This window comes from Rhinoderma darwinii, chromosome 3 (genome assembly GCF_050947455.1).
Source record: "Rhinoderma darwinii isolate aRhiDar2 chromosome 3, aRhiDar2.hap1, whole genome shotgun sequence".
NCBI lineage: Eukaryota > Metazoa > Chordata > Amphibia > Anura > Rhinodermatidae > Rhinoderma > Rhinoderma darwinii.
The window spans coordinates 95,274,645-95,295,784 of record NC_134689.1 but is presented as its reverse complement, the minus strand read 5'-3'; the positions used below and the strand labels follow the sequence as shown (position 1 = coordinate 95,295,784).

General features: G+C 40.0%; 1 protein-coding gene across 2 annotated transcripts in view; it reads left to right on the top strand.

Annotated features, from left to right (window-relative positions):
* The window catches only part of F12 (coagulation factor XII), a 106,839-nt gene extending 88,086 nt beyond the window's left edge, over positions 1-18,753 (top strand). For both annotated transcript variants that reach the window (XM_075856480.1, XM_075856479.1), the window contains one exon: positions 18,442-18,753. In XM_075856480.1, the coding sequence (XP_075712595.1) occupies positions 18,442-18,597 (156 nt within the window). In that variant the 3' untranslated portion in view covers positions 18,598-18,753. The remainder of the gene's footprint in view (positions 1-18,441) is intronic.
* Positions 18,754-21,140: the final 2,387 nt, after the last annotated feature.

Genomic DNA, 21,140 nt, shown 5'->3' with positions numbered 1-21,140 from the left:
CACAAAAATAAAAAAACCTGTGTGTGTGTGTTGGACTAACAAGCACAGAAATGTAAATATCTGGAAATACAAATGTCTCTTATTTGTAGAGGTCTTCAATTTTCTGATCTTTTGAGGCCCTAAGGCTACTGATTCACGGAAGTATGGGTAATTATTGTGCCCCTCATCACCTATGGTCTTTTACCAAGGTGATTCCACTACTTTCCCTGGTTGGCCAAAGAACAGACCCTAAGGAGGAATCTTTCCCTGCCTGTTACAACATTGATGGTCTTTTTTTTAACCGAAAAAAAGATGGATGCTGAGAAGCAGAAAAGTAGTGAAAAATACAAAAATACTTTATTGACATGAAAGATACAGTACAGTAGAGATAAAAAATCCATAGACCAACAGTTAAAAAATGGAAACTCAACTAGGTATTTCCCAAGTATGCACAGATAGCTAATTAAATATATATTAGCCCTACAATAAGAATGATATGTGAAGCTAGTAAGATGACCAATCAATGACTATGACATAAGTTTGTAAATGGTAATATGAAGTGTATGCAAATAGTCAAAAGGATGATAAATTTAACCAAATACAAGTATGGCCCATCAGCGTAATATAATCATGGGGTAAATACCACATATGAACATATTGCCTTTAGATAATGTGGACACAGTGAATGCATACACAAAGTACTAAAGAAGCATATATGCATTTCATGAAGGATGATGACTAGTAGATCACAACAATAAGCAATATTTAATGAGTGTACAAACAAGATACTGAGCAACATACATATAGTGTGCATGCAAATGATTCAACATGCATTGAAGGGATAAGAGAGATATGTTAGAAGAGTTAGTAAAGCATATCGTGGGGATCTAACATACCCATGGTAAAGTTCGGGAAGAGCCACAACTAAGATCCACCCCAACGCGCGTTTCGGCGCAAATGCCTTCGTCTGGGGGTTCAGAACGAAAGTTTATCTCTTTTTTTTTTTAACATTAGGGCGTCATGGCAGGTGATCTTGTTTGTGTTAGGAGAGGAGCACAAGGGGCTGAGTGCAGTATGTGCCTACCTTTAAGGTCCCGCCTTCTTTGTCACCTGTTATCACCTCCTTTGGGCTGGCTGTTTGTAACGTCTTTCAGCAGGTCACTAGTGCCAACTAAAGGTCTTGACATATAACAATATAAACAAACTTACAAACAAAAATCGGCCCATTCATATCATACACTCTCAGGAAACACAGGTTTTTTTCATTCACATATATGAGTTCTTTTCAAATCTGAATATGAACCGGAGCTTCAAATAAAAGATCACATGACTGTGCATTTATACCCAAATAGAACATTATCTAAATTTCCGTTCTGTTCCAAATAGTCAGCGCTGAAACAAAAGTTTGGTCTCCTATTCTCTAATAATGCTTCCGTTGCAGTTGGTTTCCATTTGTTTCAGTTACGTAAAGATTCGTTTTTTTTTAACGGAAACAATAGTGTAGTCGACTACCCTACAGTTTCTGTGAAAAAAATGAACATTTTACATAACGGAAACAAATGGAAACCAACTGCAACGGAAGCATTACCATTAAAATCAATGGTACTGCAAACAGAAGCTTTAGTTTCTGTTCGGCTTTCTAATTATCTGTTCTTCTGACAGAATGGATTAACGGAAACCCCAAATGGAACCCGACGCTGATGTAAACACAGCCTTATCTAGGGAGAGCCCGCTGTTGTATGTCACACAGAAGTTCCGCTGAAAGTAGGGGTCCCGGACACTTGCAGCTTCAGATGAGCGCTGCTTTTTTTTCCTATCCAATGTTTGCTATTATCCTGACAGTTTCTAGTTTCCCCAAGCACAAACCAAGTCAAATCCCCAGATTCTAGCAATTTCAAGACCACCCAACTTTAAAGAGGACTAGTCACTAGGTCGTATAAGTTAAATTGGTTAACTGACCTGATTAGCGCCTTCTCCCTGATTCCAGCGCTGTTTTTTCCTGGACCCCTCCCCATTCCAGAGATATTGTCCACTGTTGTGTTGGCTCCCTATATGTTAATTTGATGTAGTCAACAGGGTGGAGCTAGCTCCCTGTCTCTTGAATGGGGGGAGGGGAGGGTACAGAAAAAAAAGAAAAACAGCGCTGGAAAAAGGGAGACAGCGCTATTAAGGTCAGTTAACCAGTTAAACCTATATGACCTAGTGACAGGTCCTCTTAAATTAATAGACATTCTTAAAAAAAATAAGTAAGAGCAATTATTATCAACAAGTGTGTGATGTGCATGCATGCTCTGAGCTCTTACTCTTAGGAATCTATAACATCTACCTGCTTGGCCGAACCAAATAAAATTAACCCTTCCCTACATGGGTCACTAAGGGGCATGATACTGTTTGAGGGCACTATGGGGTTATGATACGGTGTGGGGGCACTCTGAAGGAATTATACTGTGTGTTGGGAACAAAGGGAACTTGGTGTATATGGACAGGGACTGGACATACACACCCACGGGTTAGAGGTGTGGCTTATTGTTAAAAATTTGCCAGGCACGTCATCTGCATAAGGTAAGCTAATGAATATATATATACCATATAAACGTTCTTCATAAAGATAGTATCTTGTCTGTATTCCTAAAATTTACAGTATACAAAGAATATGCATTTGATCTTAATCTTTTATCTATATGTAGCCTAAGTTTGACTCTTTTAGATTATATATATTTAACTTGACAGTCGCATTACAGAAGGCAATGCGCAAGGCATATATAAGACAATACAAAGTATGAAGTGCATAGTGACTTTAAAACAACTATTTAAAATTAAACTATTCTGAAATGATCTAAATATAACAACACTTCCATATATAAGGAAACATGTGTCAATATTATACCCTGTCGAAATTTCGTTTGGAAGTCAATTAGAATAAAGTATACATTCACGAAATAGAGTTTTTGATTAATGTAATAGCTCTCTCTAGTTGTATAGTTGCATTTTTATATTCTAATAATTAATTGTCATTTTGTTATAATTTTCTTATAAAGTATGTATAATTATATTATTCCAGATAGCCATTATGGACATAAGATGTAATATTGTATTTTGTATAATCATTATTTTGTAAATCCTGATGCATTTTATGTACTTTCTATTCAATGATCAACGTCAGGAATTTATGCATGCATCAAGACCAAAAAATAAAGAATCTTGAGCATATATCATATAGAAAACCTACATATGTCTATCCTACAGATAGTAACTGTTCGGTATAGTAGATATTGGAACATATTCAATAGTGGAACATTAATTCTTTGCAGAGATTCAGGCCCCTTGGGTATCTAGTTTTTAAGCTATAGATCCAGAAAGCCTCTCTATCCAGAGGAGTATGTCTAAGATTCCCTCCTCTGATAGACCTATTAACACGGCATACGTTCTGAAAGATCCTATTATGTTCTGTAATGAAATGTCTAGCCACATTAGAGATGCTACAGATAGCAGTGTTCCTAACATATCCTAGATTTTCCAAAATCCTTGTTTGGAATTTCCTAATGGTACATCCCACATACATCAAACTGCAATCAGTGCATTCAATGATGTAAATAATATATTCACTGTTGCAGTTGATGTATTATTTAATGGGGAACACTTTGCTGTTTTCTGAATCATGGAAATCTTTCTTGGGTTGTGTAAATGAGCATACTTTGCATGGATGGGACCCACACCTATAGAAACCCTGTTGGTGTAGCCAGGTAGTTTTACTTTTGCATGAAGAAAAGAGAGAAGGAGACAGCAGATTACCAAGTGCTGGTGCTCTGCGTGAAACCACACGACAACCTTGTTTCAGTATTGAAGATGTACATCATCTGACAATATTGGAAGATATTTGGTTATAATTTGTTTGATTTGTGTGAATTGTTCACTGTACTGCAAGACCAGAGTTGGTACATCTGATTTAATTGTATGTGGCGACTGATGTTTATCAAATAACAGTTTCTTACGATCTTTAGATTTTACTATGGATCTTGCCCTATCAAGTGTCCATTTTTTTGTTCTAAATTGAAACTATGATCACTACTGCAATTTCTTCTTGCTCTAATCATCTCTCCTACTGGAATTGAAGAAATGGTTTGTTTTGGATGGCTGCCCTGGGTATGCAGTATGGTATTGCCCGTAATCGGCTTTCTGTAAGTTTTAGTACAGATAACCATTCCCTCTTGTGCTGTTAATTCCAGATCCAAAAATTGGATAGTGTCCCAATAACGGGTATATGTAAATATAAGATTAGAATCATTATCATTAAGGTATCTTATAAACCCAGGTATGGCAGATACATCGCCTTCCCATATAAGTAGGAGGTTATCGATGTATCTGCCACACCAATGGACGTGGCCACCGTAAGGGTTATCTACTGAGAAGATGGTATATTCTTCCCACCATGCCATGATGAGGTTTGCCAATGATGGCGAAAATTTCGCCCCCATTGACACTCCCCTTAACTGGAGATAAAACTGTCCGTCGAACTGAAAATAATTATGTGTTATAAGAAAAATGAGAACATCCAATATATATAATTGTAGTTCATGGCTGTAGACACTATATTGTATGAGATGGTGTTCCAGCAACCTCAAGGCCACTGGATGTGGTATACTGGTATATAACGATACCACATCACAGCTAAGCCATGTATATTTTGAGGACCAAGTTTCTTTAAAAAACGTACATAGGACATCACTTGTATCCCTAAGGTGACCAGGAACCCTGAGAACAAGTGGTTGCAGTAGTGTGTCCAACCATTTGGATAGTGTCTCGGAGAGGGATCCTATTCCTGACACTATAGGGTGCATAGGTGGAGGATATGTACCCTTATGTGTTTTGGGAAGAGCATGCATAATGGGAATAACAGTAAATGTTACCAAAATATAATCAAAACAGTTTTTTGTTAGCAATCCTCCCAAAAAACCTTTGTTCAACAATTTCTTTAGGCTAGTGTAAAAAATATCAGTAGGGTTACTATCTAGGCGTCTGTATATTTCTGTATCTGACAATAGATGGAGAATTTATGTTTGATACATATGTGCATCCATTACCGTAATAATGCCTCCCTTGTCTTACATTTTTATATCAATTTCATGATTATCTTGCAGGGATTTAATAGCAGCATTATGTCTAGCTGAGATATTGTGTTTTATCTTCTCCTGTTTACTAACATCTGATAATATCTGTAGCTCTCTATAACAGATTGAAATTTGTCCATAGACTCAGTCCTTGACTGGATGGGATAGAACTTAGGGTTAGGTGTGCAAATTTTTTTCGCCACATCTGTTTGAGAGAGTTTCTGTCCGGCTAATTCTTCCAGACATAATAATGTGGTTTACACAACCAATTTGGAGGACAACCTAAATTCCCCTTAAAATTGTGTCCATAAGTAATGTCGTATAGACAAGGAAAAAGAGGGGCGTACAATGATGCCTATGACTGTAAATAACAGGTAGCTATGACTCCTAAAATATCAAGAACAAAAACCTAAAAACTGGAGTCAATACACTAATTTAATTTAATTTATTATTCACAATTCACTTTGCACACACTATTTTCATTTTTAATCATATACTTTTGGATATATGGTCGATGTAGCACTATTTTTATATCTACAATATTAATAAATTTTAGTTTTTATAATATAAGTTATGTGCATGTGTTGATATGTATGTGTGTATATTTCTTTATATATGGTTATATATATATATATGCATATTTTACCCACATAGTGTAATGATTAATTTATTCTATTGTACATAGTAAATGTGTTTTGTATGTTATGTATTACTTATTTATTTATATATTTCGCAAATGCATTACCTGTCTGTCACATATTTATATATATATGTATATATTTATATATGTATATATCTTTCATATATATTGTGTATTCATTCATTGTTGTTTTTGTTTTTATATGTACACATGTACACTGTATATTATGAAATAGGGAAAGATTAGGGATAGTAAATGTATTTTTATATCTGTATACAATGATATATAATGGTTCCCAAAATGCGATCACATGCATTTACATTCTGAAACTGGGATACACAGCAGTGTATCTACGCACTTGTCTGTAGCTCCGATGTTTCCTTGTTGACATCCGCCAGATCATGTGACTTCCACGGCTGATTCGGTCATGTGACCGCTCAGTTCTGATGTGTCAGCTGGTCAGGCAGTCTACTTGCGGGCTGTGTTTTGTCCCGATCATCGCCTGCGCACGCGCAGGCTTTTGACCTTTTTCATCTTGAACTCTGTGATGTGTCATGCATGTGATGTGATTGGCGTCTCGAATGCCTCGTCACTTGCCTCATTACTTCGGTCAGCTGTAAGTGATGAGGCTATTTATCAGCTGCGTACGCGATTGGTGTTCTATCTGTATAAATTCCTCCTCTTAGCTCTCTGGCACCACCCCCGGACGAAGGCTTTTCCGCCGAAACGCGCGTCGGGTGTGACGCCAGACAGCAGGATAACATACCATGGGTAAGACTCTTACATGTCACTCATACACCTTCCTCTATACCAGTTTGTGGATGGGCTAGGTATTTCTGCCCTATCCCTTATATTTACAACCATCTACTATGATCTAGGACTGTGTATACTAATTGAAATTGACTTTTCAGTCCCCTTCCATGTTATCCTTTTGAGTATAATACCTCTATATTTATACACTGTGATCTATACCTGTCTGGCTTCCAAACATTTCCACACTGTGGCAATCATCCTTGATTTTAATGTGTGATATATGTTTTATGTTCTGTATAAATAAAGATCATTATGTATAATAATGTGGTTTGTTCCTGGAACATAAGGGATCGATACTCATTCGTATTACAGTAATCTATGTCAGAATTTGTATCAGTAGGCACGATATTCTGGTCCTGTATGGTTGAAAAGTGTCTCTTGACTGTAAGATTGCAAACAAACTTATTGATATCCAGTAATGTACTGAATCTGTAAAAATTTTGTTTTGGTGCAAAGTTGAGACCCAGAGAAAGGACCTCAATTTCTGCCGGTTTGAGGTGAGTCCCTGAGAGATTAATCACATCCAAGTTTTTGTTCAGTTCCTGCGATTCCGCAGACGGTGTGGTTCTTCCATATTCTGAGTTTTTATTATGTTTCCTCCTACCTCTCTTGCCCCGTTTTTTGACACATGATATGTGTTACTATGTTGTGTTTCACATGAATATTGAATTCTCAGTTTCTCACAATCCGGTCCATCTACACCTCCATCTGTTGAGTCCAAGTCTGTGGAACTGAAGCTTACCCTGTTCACACATGTATTGTGTTTTCTGGATTTTTTGCGGTTTTTCAATATTGGTTTAATTCTCTGTGCTCTGTCTCGTTTGTGCCATGCATACACTTCGTTGTTGGCATAGTCGTGTAAATCACGCTGAAATTTTGACCTCAGTTATTGATTTTTCCAATTGCTCTATATATTTATTGGTTCACAATTCTAGAACCATGAATTCTGGTAGGTCAGAAGAAATGTTAAGCTGTTCCTTTATTTTATTAATGTCTGTTTGCAACTCAGACATTTTAACCTCTTCATGTTTGGTGATAAGTCTCATCAGATTTAACGAACATTCAGTTAATATTGAGTTCCAATCATCATTGAATTCCTCTGAATAGTTGAAAGTAGGAATCTTTTTGATTCGTAAGCCCCTGGGAATCATATTCTTGGATAGAGAGGCTTTCTGGATCTATAGCTTAAAAACTAGATACCCAAGGGGCCTGAATCTCCGCAAAGAATTAATGTTCCACTATTGAATATGTTCCAATATCTACTATAGCGAACAGTTACTATCTGTAGGATAGAAAGATGTAGGTCTTATATATGATATATGCTCAAGATTCTTCCATTTTTGGTCTTGATGCATACAGAAATTCCTGACGTTGATCATTGAATAGAGAGTACATAAAATGCATCAGGATTTACAAAATAATGATTATACAAAATACAATATTACATCTTATGTCCATAATGACCATCTGGAATAATATAATTATACACAGGGCCGGACTGGGACTTAAAATCAGCCCTGGCATTTTTAAGCACACAGGCCAACCGCAGGCCATATGCAGCTACCAGTGTTGGGCTGGAGTACATGGGACCACCTTTCATCTATACAAGACATGGGGAGATTTATTAAAACAGGTGTAAATGAAAAGAGGAATAGTTCCTGATAGCCCCAACTCCAACGAGTCCACTGCTTTTCCACGAGAATAATGTACATGCTCGTTATTCTAGAGCATTTTTTTGTATATAGTGCCCCACATATAGCCCCCCTTGTAGATGGTGCCCCACATATAGCCCCCCTGTATATGGTGTCCCACATATGGCCCCACCTGTAGATAGTGCCTCACATATAGCCTCTCCTGTAGATTGTGGCCCACATATAGCCCCCCCCGTAGATAATGCCGCTCACACTTTTAAGTGAAAAAAAAAGACCAAAAAAAACACAACTTTACATACTCACCTCGATCCCGTTCGCACGTCATCCTATGTCAATGCAGGCCTGCTCTTTTCTGAGCAGGTCTGCTGGGGCTAAACGACGGCGCTGATTGGCAGGGCAGAATGACTTGCTCCGTCAATATTGTCAGGTCATGTATTGTAATATTGTCAGGTCATGTATTACCACATGGGGGCGGTTCAAGGGGTTAAAACTACCAGACAGGTTCTGATTAAACATACAATGAATTGCAACAATTCCATCTGCTCTACACCAGAACCAAGCTTATTACATATACACAACACCAGAACAAAGCTCATTACATATATACAGTACCATAACCAAGCTCAGTACATATATACAACACCATAACTATACATATATACAGCACCAGGACAAAGCTCTGTACAAATACATTTCAGTACAGAGATCATTTGCAAAGTCAGGTTAGCAGCTTCCAGTATGACCTGAACAATGGTAATGATATACTAGGATTTGCTTATACCCCAAAAAATAGTACCCTCCATCATCTGTATAGATCATACAGTAATAACTAGGCTTCATTCAAACCTGCGTCGGGACTCCGTTCATGGATTCCGTCAGACCTTTCCATCAGTGGAACCCACGAACCGAAACCAAACAGAAACCATAGCTTTCCGTTACCATTACCATTGCTTTCAATGGTAATGCTTCCATTGCTAATGGTTTCCGTTTGTCTCCGTTTCGCAAGGTTTCCATTTTTTTGGCAGAATCAATAGAGTAGTCGACTGTATCCAACTGTAATCTATCACATTTAAGTAACTTAGATGTGATCTATTATAGGTGGAACTGTCAGGTCCGTATTTCACACCGAATAACCACCTCTGTAAATTGAAAGCTGAAGGCATGCCTGGAGAGAAGTACACCACACAAATGTCTGAGGTACAGCTTCAATGTCAGCCAGGAGGAACTGAACTTTATTCAGAACAAAGAAACACACACAGAGAAGACACATGCCCCTCCCTATAAGTTTTCCAATACATTCTTCTGCACACTCCTCTTTGCATTCCAGGGGGCGGTGTCTTCCATAGGTGTGTCCGACATGAACAAAGAACTTGTTATATATATCAGTATATTACACAAAGAACTGAAATGTATATACATATATGTGAGGATAATATTTTTTAGATAATATACATAGTAATGATCCCTGACAGTCCCCCCTAAAAATATTATTCTATCCCTGAGTCTTGCCTAGCAACCTACCACTGACCACTCGAACCAGGCGGGTAGGGGTTTTGGATTTCTTCATCAGCTTGAGACGAGCTACTCCTGATGAGTAACCCCCCTTTGTACCTGGACTTCCAAGGTGTCGGAGTGGTCCTAACTTTCCCTATTCTCCTCTGGATACAGGATGGTTGTCTTGATATAATCTACAAACCACTGCTGGTTGTAATATATATATATATATATATTAATCCGGTCTACATTTTTATTAACAGTAATAATTGTCGCACTGTCACTTACTGTCCTAATGGGACTTTACCCCTGCAGATATGACAGGTCATGGGCAGCACAGTGACCTTCACCTCACACCTTCACATAAAACTCCTCAGATTGTAATTTGCAGCACCGTGGCATATTTACACACATTATAATTATAAACCTCAGACATTATAAACAATAGGGCTTCAGCTAATAACATAATGCTATCACCAATCTCATGCTATCACCCTCAGGTCTCGGGTCCCATCAGTTCATTGCCAGTCCTGTACACCATCGTCTTCTTCTTCTCCTTCTCCTGTCTTCTGCTCTTCACTGACTGTCACCCTCAGGGTAACCCACACAATTGTGGAGTCAGACTACGTTGGTGTCCAGTGGGGGAGTTATTATTACCCCCTCCTGGTCACTTAATTATCAAAACACTTGATCCTGCTGACGGATTCACTCAGGTCTTTGGTCTTTACTTTGCTGATGTCATCAGGACTTGGTTTGGTCCTTCTCATCTGTCCGACACCGTCTCCTTTAGTTTACGTGATCAGGCTGTACATAGCACCGCATGTTGTGAGCCTGGGGTGAGATCCCACGTAGGCGGATTAGTGGAGTTGTATTGTGACTATCAAACCCTCCGCATCTGTACTCTTCCTCTGGCAAGTTACTTGTCTGGGCGGCCGCTTAGAATTGTGACACTGCCGTCAGTTCATGATAAACGCGTTGTACTGGCTCAGGCTGCGCCTGCCGCATCTCAGTGATGGAGTTCATCGTGTTAAAAGTCTTTTAGTTCATATTTACTGGCACTTTCTGGGGACCCCCAACTCTTGTCAATTGTTAAAATAAATACTAATCTGGTGATAACATCATCCTCATACATTATAAACGTTGTTCTAAGTACATACAATAATGTCAGGCCCTTAAACAACATCAAACACCTTTATATATATATATATATATATGGAAAAACTTCTCTGTTACAATGGACAGGGCACCTAGAAGATGTGTAACTTATTGGGTACATTTCATTTGGACTTGGTGATACCCTTTCAGCAGGATTTGTACCTTGATCTCAGCTGATTGCCTGGAACATCTCCACCTCACAGAAAGATACACAGATTCCACATGTTTATCTGACAAGCGTCTTAAACCTATTTTTCTTACTCTAATCTGGTTCGTTCTACCTGGGAAGGCCTCTCAAGGTCGGTTCTCTTCGTGGGAGGCGGGTATGATAAGGTTGGCACCGGTCTGCCAGGACTGTTCTGTAGGCAAATCAAACAGCTCTAACAGAATTTAGCAGCGACAGCTGTAAAACCTGGGACATACCAATTAGATCTTACCAAATCGATCCTTGCAGTCTTGGGGCATATGTGAGGTCATACACCATCAATGCAAAAGCCATCAAGAGTGCCTTGGGTGGTACCGGTTCATCTTCCCTTATCCGTCCACATTCTGTTAGAATCTGGTTCTCACGCCTTCCGCTCCCAGTTGGACTCTTCCTGTGAAGAACAAGCTTTTCATAGCCTAATCAGTAATTGATCTTAATCAGATAATTAACTTGAAGGAGAACATTAACAATGACAGATTTATTTTAAATGTTCACACTGGTCAGTAACTAAAACTTACAAACTGATTCTTCTTCTTTATATACATATCTATACTTACACATATACACTGCACAGAATTCTCTGCTCTAAAATTTCCCTTTCACAACAAAAATAAACAAATAAAAATGTTTTCTAATGGGAATATTCCGCTTCTTTACCTTTTATCTGACGCATGACTCTAATAGTCCAATGCTAAGGCTGGTCCAGAACTTTACATAAAACTTAACCTCAATATTTAATATTCCCACAACCCTTGTTAAATACAGTTATTAAACAAACTAACCTTGGGACAATGTCTAGAGAACTGCTGACATCTTATCATTGTACAAACACCAGTTCAATACTTGGGATAACATTGTTCCCCTGTCACTTACACACAACGTCTGTAGTGGGGAAAATACAGGCCGGGCTTCAGGCCCCCCGAGAACAGGTCTACACACATGAGCACTTTGTCATACACTTCTACCTCGGGTAGTTGTATGTTCTGCAGTCGCTGGGACGGGTAATCTGGCCGGGCTGCACTTTTCACAGGTACCTTTGCTGTTTTACCTATGTCATGCCGTGCGCACATCATGCCGGCTGCTACAAATCTAGTGGTGGCATTATTGTATCCAGGGACAAGCCAATTTACTGACACCTGGCCGCACATACTCTTGTTGTCAGGTCTGTCTTCTCTCGCTCTCTCAATTGGCTTACCCGATGATCCAATAAAGTTCCTACTACCAATGGGCCCATAATTGTGGGCGATGCCAAAAGTGTACCTAGAGTCAGTGTAAATGTCGGCCGTCTTACCTTCTGCCAGGTTACAAGCCTCAGCGAGCACCTCCAGCTCCGCTCCTTGAGATGAACAAGAAGGTGAGAGTGGTTTCTGGGTAATTTACCTGGTGCCTCGTATCCTGTCTTGTACATATTGTATAATAAAATATCTCTTTATTACAAATTTACATTAAAAACCCATGTCACATATAGATAGAACATCTCAAAGGGGTGGCGTCTTCATTCTCTAAAATAAAACCAAATGTTATACACTTCTCCACACTCATCTGATAATCACGAGCACTTTGAGAATCTCACTTTTATCAGGTTCTGCAAATACTTGATTAATACAAAAACAAATAAAAAGAAAACATTCCTAAAAACTTTACATCAAATTAACAATGTCCAGACAATTTTTGTTTTGCCTTCTCCCTCATCTAAATCCATAAAGACTCGTGTGAGTGACGTCACCTCTGCCTCCTGTGTAAATTTGCTGGAGGGGGATGGTCTCTTACACAACCATCTACACAGAAAAACCTCAAAATGTAGGTTACTCTCATACACATCTAATCTGGATTACTCATTGGGGTCTCTTACACATTTTTAGATCTTCTGAAACCAAATTAATTAACTCAAAACAAACCAAAATTGTACCTGATCAAACCAAAATTGTACCTGATCAGTTCCTTCACCCTTCCCCCCTTTGTGGACTCTGCGAAAGTAATGTAGCAGAGTTCAAAACTACATCTCAACATAACAAAGTCTGGCACTCTATCTGTGCGGCACTAGTTTAACCCCCTGTAATGTGCAACAGCCTGAAACAAAAATGACTTTTTCCTGACGAAAATACATTTGATCTTTACAATGACATAATTTATGTGTGAAATCAAAAACAAAACAATTGTAGTTAGTTATTCAATAAAACAAAAAAATATTATCTCTGATAACATTAATTACTGCAAACCAAAAAACTGTATATATAAATAGGGAACGGTGGGGGCACATACATTTTCAAAACCCCGTGTCTCACAGTATCTGTAGTTTAATACATCTGAATTAACATCAAAACACATGAAATCTGATCACATCAGAACACATAAATATCGTAACTTTTATAAACAACAGCGCATGCGCAAAAGAGAAGAAATTTATTTAGGTTTGTAGACATTACTGATATATATCTCAGCAGTGCATATTGAAATCCCTTTGTCTCATCAGCCCTGCAGACTGCACCCAGTCAGCCCCCCTCCTCCTACCAAACATAGCACACTACAGGGGAGAGGGAGGGGGGTCACACACTCATTTCTCACAACTTCTAGTCTCACAATCTTAACACTTTCAATGCCGGCAAAACTACATACGTATCTGCAATCATTCATCACACCATTGTATAGGAATTATCTACGTTCAAAACATCAAACATATAATTTGTAACCGTACAATCTGTCGGCCACCATCTCTATATTATGACGTGTTGCTTCATCAGTGAACAAGACTGGAACTTCTGTAAATAGAAAAAACACTACAAATGACAAAATTAACAAGGTGATTATTTCATACTGATTTGGTTGGGCCGGGCATGGCCACATCAGGGGCAGGGGGGGCAGCCTCTCCCATTGGAAACACAGTGCGCAGCTGTGAAGGGGGGGTGGTTTCCCACCAACAATGAGGACACACTCAACATGAGGTACGGAAACCATTACCGGGCGTCGGCTGGTCCTGTGTTTTCTAATACATACAATACCTTTCTTATTCCTAACTTCCATTCATTTCCATTGATTTGAATATGGACCGTAAACCATCCATTCTAACAGTCCATATTATACACGTAATTTATATAACAATTTTCGATCTGCAACTCTTGGTCTGGCAGGAAATAATATAATTTCACAGTCTCCAACGCTAAGTCTCGCCGAAATAGTATCATCTCTAGTCTGCAATGTAATTTATTACATCTCGCTAGGATATAAAAATATTTAATTAGACTCTCTGGCCTCGCTGGAAATATTAAAATATTCCACAGTCTGCAGCTCTCTGGTCGGTTATATAATCTTTTATTTAGACTCTAATTACCCAGAGGATGGTTAGTCGGGCGCGACTAAGGTCTCACAGGTTTTCAACCTCACAGCGGAAAATATCACCTCTGTCGCCTGAGATAATCCAGGAAATCAACAAAAGGGTTCTACAGATCGCCACAAGACTGCCCACTAACACAGATAAGACGAAGATTTATAAAATCAATTCGCTTACCGTGTTATTGCGGAGGTGACCAAATTCCTTCAGTGGGCAACTTTGAGTCCTCTGTTTCACCCTGTGATTGTCGACTGTCCGGATTTTGATTTTTCCTCGAGTGAGATCCGGGTTTCGGCACCAAATGTCAGGTCCGTATTTCACACCGAATAACCACCTCTGTAAATTGAAAGCTGAAGGCATGCCTGGAGAGAAGTACACCACACAAATGTCTGAGGTACAGCTTCAATGTCAGCCAGGAGGAACTGAACTTTATTCAGAACAAAGAAACACACACAGAGAAGACACATGCCCCTCCCTATAAGTTTTCCAATACATTCTTCTGCACACTCCTCTTTGCATTCCAGGGGGCGATGTCTTCCATAGGTGTGTCCGACATGAACAAAGAACTTGTTATATATATCAGTATATTACACAAAGAACTGAAATGTATATACATATATGTGAAGATAATATTTTTCAGACAATATACATAGTAATGATCCCTGACAGAACCTGCGTGTCAGAGACACACAAGACACGCTGACACTGAACCCGTCAGTCCCACGCACCTGACGTGTTCAGGATTCAGCGTAAGATATAGCTGCTCTGAATACAGGATACAGAGCAGCTGTATCTCAAAAAGTAAAAAGATTTTTTTAATGAAAACGAATTATAAAGTTGCACAAAACACACTGGCTGACATTTATATATATATATATATATATATATATATATATATATATATATATATATACATATATGTATCTATATACATATATATATATATATATATATATATATATATATATACATATATGTATATATATACATATATATATATATCTATATATATATATATATATATATGTTTATATATATAAAAGGATCCACTACAAAGGGCTACACAGCCTTTAATGCAAACAATCAGATCTTTACCAACAACCATCGTCCAGTACAACACGCAGCACGTGCAGTTTTACCAAAAGTCATTGACATGCGGCAGTACAAAAAATACGCACCGCAGGTAAACTTCTTGTCAGAAATTTTACGCAGCGTGTGGATAGGATTTGATAAGTATCACCCACTTTGCTGCTACTGTATTCTGCGTATTTTCCATCCACAACTCCGAATAATTTCCGTAGCGGGAATTGACATTCTGCGGTCTGTAAATTATTCACCGCAGGTTAATTTAGGCTCGGAAATTTTGCGCAGCGTGTGGGTGAGATTTGTTAAATCTCATCCACTATGCTACTACTGCCGGAAAAAACGCAGCAATTCAGAAGCGTGTGGACGAGCCCTTACCACAACGGAATCCATTGGTAAAATCTGAAGTATTTAAACTATGAGTGAAATAAATACAGCTATAGCGCTCACCACTTATATATCCACACACACACACACACACACGCACGCACGCACGCACGCACACACACACACACACACACATACACATCAAACACACTATATACACACACAATATATACACACATGTACACTTCACATACACTATATACACACACACACGCACACACATCACATGCACTATATATACAGACATGTACACATCACATACACTATTTATACACACACACACACACTATATATATATATATATATATATATATACACACCCATGTACACATCACAGACACAAATATGCACATTTCATGCACACATTATACACATTTAAAGTACACATTGTAAACACACATGCACTTACTTTTATGTAGGATAATTGTGAAGGGCGTTCAGCAGTTGATGGTGTGATGGTCTTCTCTCCAGCACTTTAGCTCACAGCCCAATACAGAGCCCGCCGACAGTCTCCCCTCCCCTCCCTCACGTCCCGACTGGTAACGCCAGCAGCAGCAGGAGGAGGAGAGGTTTTGTGAAGAGCAGGGAAGGGGGGCCGGAGGGGGAGATTTTACACAGGGAGATTAGTAATAGCAGCACAGACCACAGCTGCTATTACAGTGGGATGGCAGTTCTTAGCTGCTGTGTCGGCCGCCCCCTTACAAATGCTGTACCATGCCGCCTGAGCTGAAAATGATCGTTTGGACGGCCAGCAGGCGGCCCACTGCTCAGTGGCCGGTCTGGCAGTTCTGGCCCTGATTATACATACTTTATAAGAAAATTCTAACAAAGTTACAATTAATTATTAGAATATAAAAATGCAACTATACAAATAGAGAGAGCTATTACATTAATCAAAACCTCTATTTTGTGAATGTATACTTTATTCTAATTGACTTCCAAATGAAATTTCGACAGGGTATAATATTGACACATGTTGTATTATATATCTGGAAGTGTTGTTATAATTAGATCATTTCAGAATAGTTTTTTTAATTTTAAATAGTTGTTTTAAAGTCACTATGCACTTCATACTTTGTATTGTCTTTTATATGCCTTCTGTGATGCGACTGTCAAATTAAATAAATTTAATCTAAAATAGTTAAATTTAGGCTATATATAGATAAAACATTAAGATCAAATGCATATTCTTTGTAAATTTTAAATTTTAGGAATACAGACAAGCTACTATCTTTATGAAGAGCGTTTATATGGTATATATATATTCATTAGCTTACCTTATGCAGATGACGTGCCGATCCCTAGTGTAATCCGCCTTAATCCAGGTGTAAAATGATTAATTCCTTTTCCGTCTTACCGGATATAAAAACTTGACTGATCACATCACAGATAGACATGAGCCATGAATATGGACAAGAGTGTTGTCTGAAACGCGTAGGCTGCTGTCACAACCCCCATGCACTTTTAATTATTTTTATATCATCGGAAATAATCTTGGAGCATTGTTTCCTTTTAAAATTCTTCTAAAGCGCTGGATCATTACTTCTCTTCTTAGGGTATGTGCACATGATAAGGACAATTACGGCTGAAATTACAGAGCTGTTTTCAGGAGAAAACAGCTCCGTAATTTCAGACGTAATTGCATGTACTCGCGTTTTGCGAGGCGTCAATTACGGCCGTAATTTGGAGCTGTTCTTCATTGGAATCAATGAAAAACTTCTCAAATAACGTCTCAAGAAGTGTCCTGCACTTCTTTTGACGAGCCATCCTTTTTACGTGTCGTCGTTTGACAGCGACGCGTAAATGACAGGTCATCGGCACAGTACGTCGACAAACCCATTCAAATGAATGGGCAGATGTTTGCCGACGTATTGGAGCCGTATTTTCAGACGTAAATCGAGGCATAAAATGCCTCGTTTACGTCTGAAAATAGGTCGTTTGAATCCAGCCTTAAAGTAGAAAGGTATGGTTTAAGAGGTCTGTGAGTTTGTAATTGTTTAGGGGTATGGTATTTATTATGGGATGTGATAAGGGTTATATGCATTATTTGGGATTCAAATGCCGTAGGTTTGGGTCATGCCCTATTTAAATGGGTGGAGAAAATGGTAAAAATCCTTGCAGCTTCATGCAACGCTGCATACATTACTTTTCATAGTCTCCCTGATGTCCCTTGTCAAAAGTTGTTTAGTATGCACCCCGCTGTAATGTCTACAATACTAAACAAAAAAAAGGACTTACATTAGTTCCATTCTACAGATTTAAATCCAATAAATGAAATTCATGAGACATTCCCTGTAAACACGAATGTCAGAATGGGAGAGATTTAATACCGGTATACCTTCTACAGTGGGCGACAAATTCATCATCATGGTGCACACTGTTAATGAAGTTGGAGTAGGCTAAAAACAACGCTATATTAATAAAAGAGACCAGCTCTGCACAAATATGAAATTTTTTACATTTATGTTAAAAAAAATCATGAATCTTGAAGGGACAGTTCAGTTCCTCTTATCTATGTTGTCTTAAATGTCCTCCATATCCTTCTATAAAAGTGTAACACAATAAACAAATTACTTTATTTCCATTTTTCCCTATAGGGAGACTCAGGAGGACCTCTGGTATGTGAAGTAGATGATAGAGTTAATGTATTTGGCATTGTAAGCTGGGGATCTGGCTGTGCGGAGGAAAATAAGCCCGGTGTATATACTGATGTGTCCAAGTACATCAATTGGATAATGGCCAACATCAGCTGAGACATCTTTTATGAACAGGGATCAGGCAAATCCTTCTTCAGAATCCACAATAGCTCATTTTATTCTGGTAATTCAGTATATTCCAAAATAGAAATCTTATCACATGTGGTTTTCGCTGTAAGATGTGTTATCTAATAAACAAGGTGGGTCTTTTTTCTGTGCAGTGAAAATAGATTGTGTTATATATTACAAGAATTTCTTAATTATTCAAGAACAGAACTACATTATGTTTTAATAAGAAGTAAATACATATTTCTCATCTCAACGCAGGGCACATTGTACGGCTGATACCTGCCTTTGAATTCTCCTGTTAAGGATCTGCCAGGCACAGATTCTGTATCCACGCCCATAGGTAATCAGTCTGCACCTGCTTCTATGTCTGTGAGACTGACTCCATCCTCTACCACTCAGGATGGCAGGCTTAGGAGTGGGAGAGCCTATCACAGCCTGGCCAGACGGAGCTAGCTCCCACCCTCTGTCTATTTATACCTGCCTTTCCTGTTCCTCCTTGCTTGTGATTCTTCTCGTTTTGTTTCCTGGCCCTGCTGCAGCTTCTTGAACCATTTGACCCTGCTTCATATTGACCCTGGCTTACTGACTACTCTCCTGCTCTGCGTTTGGTACCTCGTACACTCCTGGTTTGACTCGTCTTGTTCACTACTCTCCTGCTCTGCGTTTGGTACCTCGTACACTCCTGGTTTGACTCGGCTCGTTCACCACTCTTGTTGCTCACGGTGTTGCCGTGGGCAACTGCCCCTTTTCCCTTGCTTCTGTGTACCTGTAAAGGATCTGCCAGGCACTGCGGGGTTAACTCCCAGAACTAATCAGTCAGCACCTGAGAATACATCCCTGAGACTGACTCCTGCTTCCACCATTCAGGCTGGCAGGCTTAGGAGTGGGAGAGCCTATCGTAACCTGGCCAGACTCAGCTAGCTCCCGCCCTCGGTCTATTTAAGCCTGCACTTCCTGTCCCTCGGTGCTTGTTATTGCTTTTGTTTCCTTCCTTGTGGTTCCTGGACCAGCTACAGCTCCTGCTATTTTTGATCCTGCTCCATACCGACCCTGGCTTACCGACTACTCTTCTGCTTTTCGTTTTGTACCTCGCACACTCCTGGCTTGACTCGGCTCGTTCACCACTCTGGTTGCTCACGGTGTTGCCGTGGGCAACGGGCCCTTTTCCTTGCTTGTGTTCCTTGTATGTTTGTCGTGTTTGTCGTGCACTTACTGAGCGCAGGGACCGCCGCCCAGTTGTACCCCGTCGCCTAGGGCGGGTCGTTGCAAGTAGGCAGGGACAGAGTGGCGGGTAGATTAGGGCTCACTTGTCCGTCTCCCTACCCCCTGCCGTTACATAATAACAAGCCCATACCTAGTCTACCCCTGGTCCCTGACACCACTATGGATCCCCGTGAGACCCTGGCTCAGCAAATGCAGGGTCTCTCCCTACAGGTCCAGGCCCTGGCTCAGAGGGTCAACCAGCCTGATGCTACCCTGGTAGTTCCCCGCACCGCACCTCTTGAACCCCACCTCAAGTTGCCCGACCGGTTCTCAGGGGACCGGAGGACTTTTCTCTCCTTTCGGGAGAGTTGTAGGCTTTACTTTCGTTTAAAGCCTCATTCCTCAGGTTCTGAGAGCCAGCGGGTGGGTATAATTATGTCCCGGCTCCAGGAAGGGCCCCAAGAGTGGGCCTTCTCCTTGGCTCCTGACGCCCCTGAACTTTCCTCCGTTGATTGTTTCTTTTCTGCTCTCGGACTTATTTATGACGAGACTGACAGGACTGCCTTTGCCGAGAGTCAGCTGGTGACCTTAAGTCAGGGTAAGAGACCTGTTGAGGAGTATTGCTCTGACTTTCGGAAGTGGTGCGTAGCTTCTCGGTGGAATGACCCTGCCTTAAGGTGCCAGTTTAGGTTGGGTCTGTCGAATGCCCTGAAAGACCTGCTAGTTAGCTATCCCTCTTCTGACTCCCTAGACCAGGTTATGGCTTTAGCGATACGACTTGACCGACGTCTCAGGGAACAACAACGTGAACGTTTATGTGTTTTCTCCTCCGACTCCCCCATGATGCCTCCCGAAGCTCCGTTGCTTCGTTCCTCCCCGAAAGATTCAGAGATACCTATGCAACTCGGGGCCTCCGTGTCCCCCCAACAACGTAGAGAATTCCGCAGGAAGAATGGTCTCTGCTTCTACTGTGGGGACGACAAGCATCAAGTGAACAACTGTCCTAAGCGTAAGGTTGCAGCCAGAGAACTTCCGCGTCTAAGTCATCATCGGGGAGGTCACTTGGGCGCACAGGTATTTCCCGTAAATATGAAACGTACTAAGATCTTGCTTCCCTTTCAGGTCTCTTTTGGTGGTAGGTCTGCTACCGGCAGTGCTTTCGTGGATTCAGGGTCCTCTACTAATATCATGTCTGTGGAATTTGCTATGTCCCTTGCTATGCCTCTTATTGATTTGCCTAAACCTGTCCCGGTAGTGGGTATCGACGCCACTCCTCTTGCTAATGGTTATTTTACACAGCATACCCCTGTTTTTGAACTCCTTGTTGG